Source organism: Lasioglossum baleicum, chromosome 16 (genome assembly GCF_051020765.1).
Source record: "Lasioglossum baleicum chromosome 16, iyLasBale1, whole genome shotgun sequence".
In the NCBI taxonomy this organism is placed as follows: Eukaryota; Metazoa; Arthropoda; class Insecta; order Hymenoptera; family Halictidae; genus Lasioglossum; species Lasioglossum baleicum.
Window position 1 is genome coordinate 2,744,526 of NC_134944.1, and position 9,382 is coordinate 2,753,907.

At 39.9% G+C, this 9,382-nt stretch overlaps 1 protein-coding gene across 1 annotated transcript; it reads left to right on the forward strand.

Moving 5' to 3' along the window:
• The first annotated feature begins 173 nt into the window (after window positions 1-173).
• Lmanii (Lysosomal alpha-mannosidase II) lies at window positions 174-8,987 on the forward strand. The gene is made up of 17 exons (XM_076441644.1): window positions 174-368; window positions 1,803-1,905; window positions 1,983-2,064; window positions 2,138-2,323; window positions 2,411-2,616; window positions 2,743-2,879; window positions 2,962-3,095; window positions 3,165-3,375; window positions 4,163-4,359; window positions 4,476-4,675; window positions 4,781-4,977; window positions 5,930-6,143; window positions 6,211-6,328; window positions 7,540-7,816; window positions 7,891-8,133; window positions 8,194-8,343; window positions 8,437-8,987. The coding sequence occupies exons 1-17, from the start codon at window positions 273-275 to the stop codon at window positions 8,650-8,652; spliced, it is 2,967 nt and encodes a 988-aa protein (XP_076297759.1). The 5' UTR covers window positions 174-272; the 3' UTR covers window positions 8,653-8,987.
• The last annotated feature ends 395 nt before the right edge of the window (window positions 8,988-9,382 follow it).

The following is a 9,382-nucleotide window of genomic DNA, read 5'->3' on the forward strand; positions in this document are numbered from 1 at the left end:
CCGGCCAGATTTACCGACAAACAACAGAACAATATAGAAGTTATTTCGGAAAAATTGTGTCAAATTGATACGAGGAACGGACGAGGGTTAATGTAAATCCGTCTAGATATACATATATTGATATGCAGTCGATAGAACGATAACGTCTTATCTTCTCGTTTCGACGCAGTCGCAGTGACAGCGGCGTGCTGTCGGTATAGTATAAATAAGTAGAGATGAAAGAACGATTGCGTCCTTAGTCAGTGACCGACGGTAACCGGCACGACCCCGCAATGTTGTGGCTGGAATTTCTCCTGCCTTTTCTCTTCCTGTGCTCTTATGGAGGAGCGGCGAGCATACCGAAGCAAACCAGAGCCGGAAACTGTGTGGTGAGTGAATAAATCTGGGTTAGGTTCCGATCCAAGGCTTTACTAGAATATTACAATTGTATTAATTGTAATCTATGGCCGTTGCCAAGACACCCGAGCTTCGGATAAACAAACGTCTGTAAAATCATTGAACATTTTTCTCGCTGCTGGAATCACTGTAGATACAATGCTCAAAGCTTCCCCTTTACAACGAAAGGGGGTGAAAGCTGCACCGCTACATTTGAAATAATACAAGGTGTCTATTTACACCGTCAGAACTTCCCGTACTTGTTGTACTCATTTTTCTTCTATAAAAAAGCAAGAAAGATCGAAGCTTCAATCTTCGAAATAAATTGTTTAATGCGTTTACAGACGACGAAATTCGTAGCGTTTTCGAGGTTTCCGCCTGCCGTATCGCGCACAAATATCGTAGAGAAAAATGAACGACGGTCTGCGAAAGTGGAGGCTTATAGAGGCGAACCTAGAGTACTATCTTTTTTAAGAAAATTATTGTAATTCAAATATTGACAATTTTTAGAGAATCGGGAATTTAATGTTCAAATACTTTTAGAACCAATGCAGATATGTACACTCCTCAAAAGAATTAAGGGATCACTTGTGTGAACCCCGAAAAATTGTTCCCACTTTACGGTTTTCCCACTTACGGTACCGTGCGCCGTACGTGGCGCGCTAACTTCTGCAAAGCACTAACTTCAAACACAGCTGCCATAGGTAAAAAATTGTCGCAACGAGTTCATGGGGTACTCGATCGAATCGGCAGAATCTCTGCTTCAATCTGACGTTCGGATCATGGTATTACGATAATTTCCCGCCGAGATACAGCGAGTTAAAGGAAAAATGGAAATTGTGTGCATTGTTTAAGCATATTTTCAGAGACACCTGGTATATCGAAATGTTAATGAAATTGAAAAAACAAAAGGAGTGCCTTGAAGAGAAAGAAACGCTCTTTCTATTGCTTTTGTTGCACGAGATTCTACAATAATTTTTTCGCTTTCTGGAGCCAGTTAAAGTTAAAAAGCCCATATTTACTTCAATGTTGAATAACTCGAATAAGAAAGATCGCACAATATTCAACAACCACACAATTTACACAGGAAAGACAGCCCTTCCAAATGATATTAACGCGATTTATCAAAAAAATTTGTTGCTCCCCGTGTGATGTTCCAAAGTTGCACAAAATTTTTGTTAACCGTCAATGTTGTCTTCATCTCGCTATAACTTTGTAAAAAAGCAACATAGCAACAATTTGAAACAGAGCATCTGAAACTAGAGGTTTTAGGCTTCCAAACCATTGTTTAACGATATCGATACGGCAATTTTTGACGGAGTTATGATCACGTAAAGTGGGAACAATTTTTCGGGTTCGCACAAGTGATCCCTTAATTCTTTTCAGGAGTGTAGTAACAATACTAAATGGAAGTATATTTATTGCAGACATGTCACGAAGTGGATAAAACAAAATTGAACATTCATCTGGTAGCTCACACGCACGACGACGTCGGCTGGTTGAAGACGGTCGATCAGTATTTCTTCGGAAGTATGTTCATTGAAAGCGTGATAGACATTTCGATAACGATCTAGGCGATGTTAATCATTCGTCGATTTTCTTTCAAGGTCGGTCAAAGACGCAACTGGCAGGCGTACAATATATTTTAGATAGCGTTGTACAAGCACTGTTGGCGAATCCGGAGAGAAAGTAAATAGAAAGTTTGAATCATTTTATTGAACTCTAGGTTTATTAGATTTCATGAGTTATGATACGAAATTAGGTTCATGTACGTGGAGACTGCTTTCTTTTGGAAATGGTGGGAAAGACAAACTAAGGAAACCCAGCAAATTGTGAGGGACTTAAATAGGCGAGGCCAATTGGAAATTATCGGCGGTGGATGGAGCATGAACGATGAGGCAGTCACACACTATCATTCCCTCGTGGATCAGTACACCTGGGGATTCAAGTAGACATGACTGAATTGCAATAATTGCTAACATAACGAAGCAAGAACGATGAATGTACTTATTGTTCGTGTGGAACATGTTTACAGGCGACTCTACGACGTGTTTGGAACTTGCGGGAGACCTCGTATTGGCTGGCAAATAGATCCGTTCGGTCACTCTAGAGAGCAAGCATCGATTTTCTCGCAATTAGGATTCGATGGCCTGTTCTTGGGTCGTATCGATTATCAGGACAAACAACAGAGGCTCAGAAACAAAACTATGGAGTTCATCTGGAAAGGCAGTCCGAGTTTGGGTAATTATTAAATGTTCGGTTGAGTAGCAAGTTCATTGAAGAGTGTTCAAATGTTGCATTCTGTGGTCAACACTTTTTCCCGGCTAATCTAGCAAATTGAAAATTGTTTCTCGAACTTCATTGCAGGATCCAAAGCCGACTTGTTCACAGTCGCCATGTACAACACCTACTCCCCGCCCCCTGGATTCTGTTTCGATGTTTTATGCAGGGACGAACCCATCAACGACGATAAGGATAGTCCAGACTACAATGTTCCCGATAGGGTGAGTTTTCATTGTCCTGCACTGAGCTTTAATAAATCGCATGATTCGGTAAGTACAACGTTTTGCGATCCTTCATCGATAGGTGGAGAAGTTCTTGGAGTATGCTAAGGAACAAGCGTCGCACTACAGAACCAACAACATTATACTGACAATGGGCGAGGACTTTAATTACCAACAGGCTGAGATGTGGTACACTAACTTGGACAGACTCATCAAGTAACGCGTAATTCTTTAAACGTTCTCTGGATGCGCGACTAGTTACTAATCTTTCAATGAATTGGGTAGATACGTAAGGGAACTACGCCCCGACGTGAACATATTCTACTCGACGCCATCGTGCTACTTGAAAGCTGTGCATGATGCTGACCTACAATGGTCAACGAAGGATGATGATTTCTTCCCATACGCCAGTGATGCTCATTCTTATTGGACCGGCTATTTCTCATCGAGACCAGCTGTCAAGTACTTCGAACGAATGGGCAACAATCTTTTGCAGGTAACGTATGTCGTTTAATTATTCATTTCTCTGATTGAAATGAATCGAAACATATTCGCAGCATATTCGCTTGGTGAATTGATGATTCTGCGCTGATTATGTTTGTACAAACTTTGCTGAGTATGTTTGTACAAAGGTTGCTGAGTATGTTTGTACAAAGCTTGATCGTGGAAGAAGCTTATGAAACCGTGCCAGAATTTGCAGCTTATATGCTTGGTGAATTCATGAATCTGTAGAACCTCGATTATGTTTGTACAATCTTTGCTGATTGTGAGTATGTTTGTACCAAGTTGAATCGTAGCAGAAGCAATTAAAACCGTGCCAGAATTCGCAACATATTCGCTTGGTGAATTGATGATTCTGCGCTGAGTATGTTTGTACAACCTTTGCTGAGTATGTTTGTACAAAGCTTGATCGTGGAAGAAGCTTATGAGACCGTGCCAGAATTCGCAGCTTGTTTGCTTGGCGAATTCATGAATCTGTAGAACCTCGATTATGTTTGTACACACTTTGCTGAGTATGTTTGATCGTGGAAGAAGCAATTGAAACCGCGCCAGAATTCGCAGCTTATTTGCTTAGTGAATTCATAAATCTGTAGAACCTCGATTATGTTTGTACAATCTTCGCTGATTGTGAGTATGTTTGTACAAAGTTGGATCGTAGAAGAAGCAATTGAAACCGTGCCAGAATTCGCAGCATATTCGCTTGGTGAATTCATGATTCTGCGCTGAGTATGTTTGTACAAAATTTATAGAAGAAGCTGACGAAAACATTGTTCTGTTCCCAGGTGACCAAACAGCTGTCCGTGTTGACTAATTTCACAGGACACGATACACAGTTGGAGCGTTTCAGAGAAGCGATGGCTATAATGCAGCACCACGATGCAGTCACTGGAACCGAGAAGCAATTCGTTGCCAATGATTATGCTCGCATATTGTACAAGAGCATGGAGACAGGATCAAAGACAGTGGCCACAGCAATGAGGTAGTACAGAGAATTTTAAGTTTGTCAACGAATTATACATATTTCACTGAACCAGTGTGCACAGGATCACACTATTCAATCGAATAATTGTTAGTATTATCGACACTGTTGCACAGCAAATGGATGACCGACAACCAACAACGCCAGGAGCCAGTTATGAAAATGTTCTCTTGCATGCAATTAAATATCAGCTCGTGCCCGCACACAGAGAATCAGAACTCGATACTCACAATCTATAATCCTTTAACATTCGAGATTAACACGCCGATTCGGGTTCCTGTCACAGAAGCCACCTACAGAGTTTTGAATCTAGCAGGTATATATATGTACACCATAGAAAATGCATTACACTTAATAAAAATGTGTAACAACGTTATTTCTTTCTATTTTAATACATTTTTGTTTTTGTTCTCTTTCCAAGACTCCAGTGTGGTTGCCTCGCAATTGGTTCCTGTTCCAAAATCTGTTCAACAAATTCCTGGACGAGAAAGCATTGCAACGCACGAGCTTGTATTTATGGCGAAGGTGCCAGCTCTGGGATATCACTCTTGGAAAGTGGAAAGACTAGCCGATGCCTCTGAATACATAGCTGCTTCAAAGGGTCCCATCAGTACCGAGGTATTAACGATTATCTCAATCCTAGAAAGATTACAGGAATCTGCAAAAATATCGATTAATTACACTGTCCAACACCAAAATTCCACAACTACTGTTGGGTGGTTCTTATAGAGTTTTTCGCGCTGATTCCGAATCTGTTTTTAATTTTTTCCCTATACGCACAGTCTTTGCGGAACATGGCTTTGAAAAAAAAAACATATTTTTCAACTTTTAACAAATATTGTGGTGTTATCATAAAAGATATTGAATTGTTCTCTATAGCAAAAGATTCTGTAGACTTTCCCGAATACAGCGATATCAAATATTAAGACAGTATAAATATGTTTATTATGATAATACATTATGATTGTTTAAACATGTTATATTTTGCTTTCTGGTTCGAAAAAACCGTCGACGTTTCAAACTTCAACGGGTGGCTTCTCAAGATAGAAGTCTGCTCTATCGAGTGGTATAGTTCGTTTTTCCGCTGAACCCTTATTGTTTGAGATAAATTCAAAAATATCCTGAAAAGTTGCTGCAAAAGTGGTGTCTCTCCGTCTTTAATGATTGTTTAAACATTCATAATGTATTAGTATTAGATATCACTGTATTCGGGAAAGTCTACAGAATCTTTTGCTGCAAAGAACAATTCAATATCTTTTATAATAGCATCACAATATTTGTTTAAAATTGAACGATGTTTTTTTTTCAAAGCCATGTTCCTCAAAAACTGTGCGTATAGGGAAAAAATTAAAAACAGATTCAGAATCAGCGCAAAAAACTCTATAAGAAGGACCCAACAGTAATTAGGGAACATAAAAAAAAGTTGAAATTTGTTGGACAGTATTATTGAGACCATCCATTAGAGGATATTGGTAATATGTTATTTATCTAATCAAGACTTGATTCAAGTTGATCAGTCTTTTTCGAGATTGAGGAAAGTTCTGTTTATGCAATTCTAATATATTTATAGCTTTTCGAAATCTATATCGATGAAGACGGACAAGCTGTCGTAACCTGGAAGAAGGAGAAGGGCATGAGCCTCGCTCAATCGTTCCACTATTACGAGGGGAAGACAGGAAATAATGAGACACCTACAAATAGGTCTTCAGGTGCATACATCTTCAGACCTAACGGATTGGCCCCGAAGGTCTTTTTCAAATCGGCGGATCACAAAGTGTACAAAGGTAACCATCGACGTCTATGTGCTGCACAATTAATAGTGCTCGATTGTAATCGGAATTATCATTCCAGGCGATGTGGTGAGCGAAATCCATCAAACAATTAACGAGTGGGTCAGTCAAGTGATTCGAATTTACAAGGAGGAAGAGTATGTCGAATTCGATTGGCTCGTGGGACCGATACCTGTCCAGTGAGTCCACTATCATTATTATCTATATAAATAAAAATCAAATGCTGTTCGTTGGTAAGCACATCACTTGCAAACAGCTGGACCGATTTGGCTAATTTTTGTTTTTTAAATGTTCGTAATATAGTCCAGTCAACGAAAAGTTGTTGAGGGAAATGGACGGAACACAATTTTTAACTTTGGGTCTTTGTTTGGACTAGTTAGGAGGTAAATATTCTAAAAGTCCCCGGTCCTAGGAGGTGAGCGGAGTGCAGGGGGAACGTAGAAGGTCCCCTTTTTCGGTTTTCCGCTTATATCTCGGAAACTATGCGTCCTAGCGATAAGACCATTCCATACAAAATTAAAGCTGTCAAAATGTGCCACAAGATTGATTCGATTCAGTTTTTCGGTATCTCGCATAGTTTCCGAGATATCCGCGCTCAAAGTTCACTAATTGTGCTGAAGAGTTCTTTTTCACAATTAGTGAACTTTGAGCGCGGATATCTCGGAAACTATGCGAGATAGCGAAAAACTGAATAGAATCAATCTTTTGGCACATTTTATCAGCTTTAATTTCGTATAGAATGGTCTTATCGCTAGGAGAGATAGTTTCTGAGATATAAGCGGAAAACGGAAAAAGGGGACCTCCTATGTGCCGCCCCCCTCTGCACCCCGCTCACCTCCTAGGAGTAAGGACTTTTAGTATGTTTACCTCCTAACTAGTCCAAACAAAGTCCCAAAGTCAAAAATTGTGTTCTTTTAATCAATATTATCAATATCCGCCAGTTAGTCTATTTCTATTCCAATTTATGAATTTACATTATCGACGTATTAAACTATGTGTGTACAATTTTTTTTCATATTGTCAAAAGTTGTGGCGTCATTAGTGCGGCTGCCGCCAGGGCAACCCGCCCGGAGGGACTGGTTGCGAGGGCGTGCCGAAGGCACGAGACGAACAGCTAGTTAATAATAGATTATAGAACGGAATATTAACGTTCCATTAGATGATAGATATTTTCCAATTTTTCTAGACAGATTTTGAGAAAGTGGAATGAAATATGATTCTATTTTTAATGGGAACACTATAAGTAAATGGGATTTAGTGGGAGAATTCTATTGAATTTTGTATACTAGCCTTTTTGAAAATTTTCATAAGCAATAAATGCACAAAGATTCGCAGTCTAGTGATCATGAACACGTTGGACGTTTGTTGATATATATTTTTGAAATTTCAGGGACCGTATTGGCAAAGAGATCGTCACCAAATACTCCAGCAACTTGAAATCCTCGGGCCAATTTTTCACTGACAGCAACGGCCGGGAGATGTTGAAACGAACGAGAAATTATCGTCCAACGTGGTCCCTGAGTTTAGAGGAACCAGTGGCCGGCAACTATTATCCGGTCACCTCTAAAATAGCTCTGGAAGATAAGAACGCGTACCAAAGGCTCAGCGTGATCACGGACAGAGCCCAAGGTGGAACTAGCATGAAGGACGGAGAGATTGAATTAATGGTAAATATTGCTAGTTTAATACACGATCGATAACGCGGTTAACAACCCGTTAATTTGTTAACTTGTTGCCGTAGGTTCATAGGAGACTGTTGCATGACGACGCTTTCGGCGTGGGTGAAGCCCTTAACGAGTTGGCATTCGGCAAAGGTTTGGTAGTCAGAGGGTCTCACTACCTATTCGGTGGCAGCACGAAGAATTTGGACAAGTTTATGCTGGCTGAGAAGAATTTGCAACTGGAAACAGTGCTCCGTCCATGGACTTTAATCACACCGTTCCCGTATGGTTCCACAATCGATGAAAGCCCGTACAAAACACCGGTAAGCATGAAGTTTTATGGTCTCGGTTAGGTCTGGGTCTTTATATTCTCTTGTTTTCAGGTATCCGGTTTGAATAATTCTCTGCCAGAGAACGTTCACATGCTGACTTTGGAGCCTTGGGTACACAACACCGTTATACTGAGATTAGAGCACATATTCGAGAAGGGTGAATCCGAGACATACTCGAAACCTGCAGAGGTTGATCTTAACGTACGTTTATACTTGTCACAGTATTTATCTTTATCTACTTTTAGAAGATGTACGATCTACTTTTAGAATTATCCTTGCTTTTTCTGTTATCAGTCTCTGCTCGCAAACTACACGATTTTGACGATCCGGGAAACGTCACTGGGCGCAAACGAATATGTGGACACTGTGGAACGCATGCAATGGCACGCCGAGTCAAACGAAATTCTTGAAACACTGGAGGAAGACCTCGGCCAATCCAGTGCAATCGTTCGTCTAAATCCGATGGATATAAAAACGTTCCTGATCTCATTCAAGCCTCGCGAAGAGTAACTAAATGTATTTTGCTATAAGTTAACACAGAAAATTTCATTTTCTTGCGAGAATACTCAATTCTCGTAATAGAATATTCCATTGAGCTATGTAGTTCAAAGTCTTGAGAAAGAACTGTATCGTTCCATAATAAAACAGAATGTAACTCGGAAGAGTTTGCTAAAGAGATTTAGTTTTATACTGAAATGATGAGAACCGCGTGGTAAAAGTACAATGTATGTAAATTACAACGAAAAGCAAGAGTCGGAATCACAATTGTATTTAATGTCATTTAAAAATTGTAAAAGTCGAAACGAAATAAACGACGAAATCGTCGGATCGAAGACTTTTTTAAAGAATATTCAGGATTTAATCTCACACCCTTCCCAGTTGATTTCAAATTTCCAATATAGTCCAGTCAGCGAAAAGTTATAGAGGGAAATGAAGGAACACAATTCTTAACTTTGGGACTTTGTTTGGACTAGTTAGGTGAGCAGGGTGCAGGAGGGCACGCAGAAGGTCCCCTTTTTCGGTTTTCCGCTTACATCTCGGAAACTATGCGTCCTAGCGATAAGACTATTCAATACAAAATTAAAGCTGACAAAATGTGCCACAAGATTGATTCGATTCAGTTTTTCGCTATCTCGCATAGTTTCCGAGATATCCGCGTTCAAAGTATATTAATTGTGCTGAAGAGTTCTTTTTCACAATTAGTGAACTTTGAGCGTAGATATCTCGGAAAATATGCGAG

Bases quoted from the DNA above. Each gene is read 5' to 3' on its own strand.
- Lmanii (XM_076441644.1), top strand. From the start codon at position 273: ATGTTGTGGCTGGAATTTCTCCTGCCTTTTCTCTTCCTGTGCTCTTAT. The intron at 2,324-2,410 runs GTAGACATGACT...ACATGTTTACAG, and splicing joins CAGTACACCTGGGGATTCAA to GCGACTCTACGACGTGTTTG. The intron at 7,817-7,890 runs GTAAATATTGCT...TTGTTGCCGTAG, and splicing joins ACGGAGAGATTGAATTAATG to GTTCATAGGAGACTGTTGCA.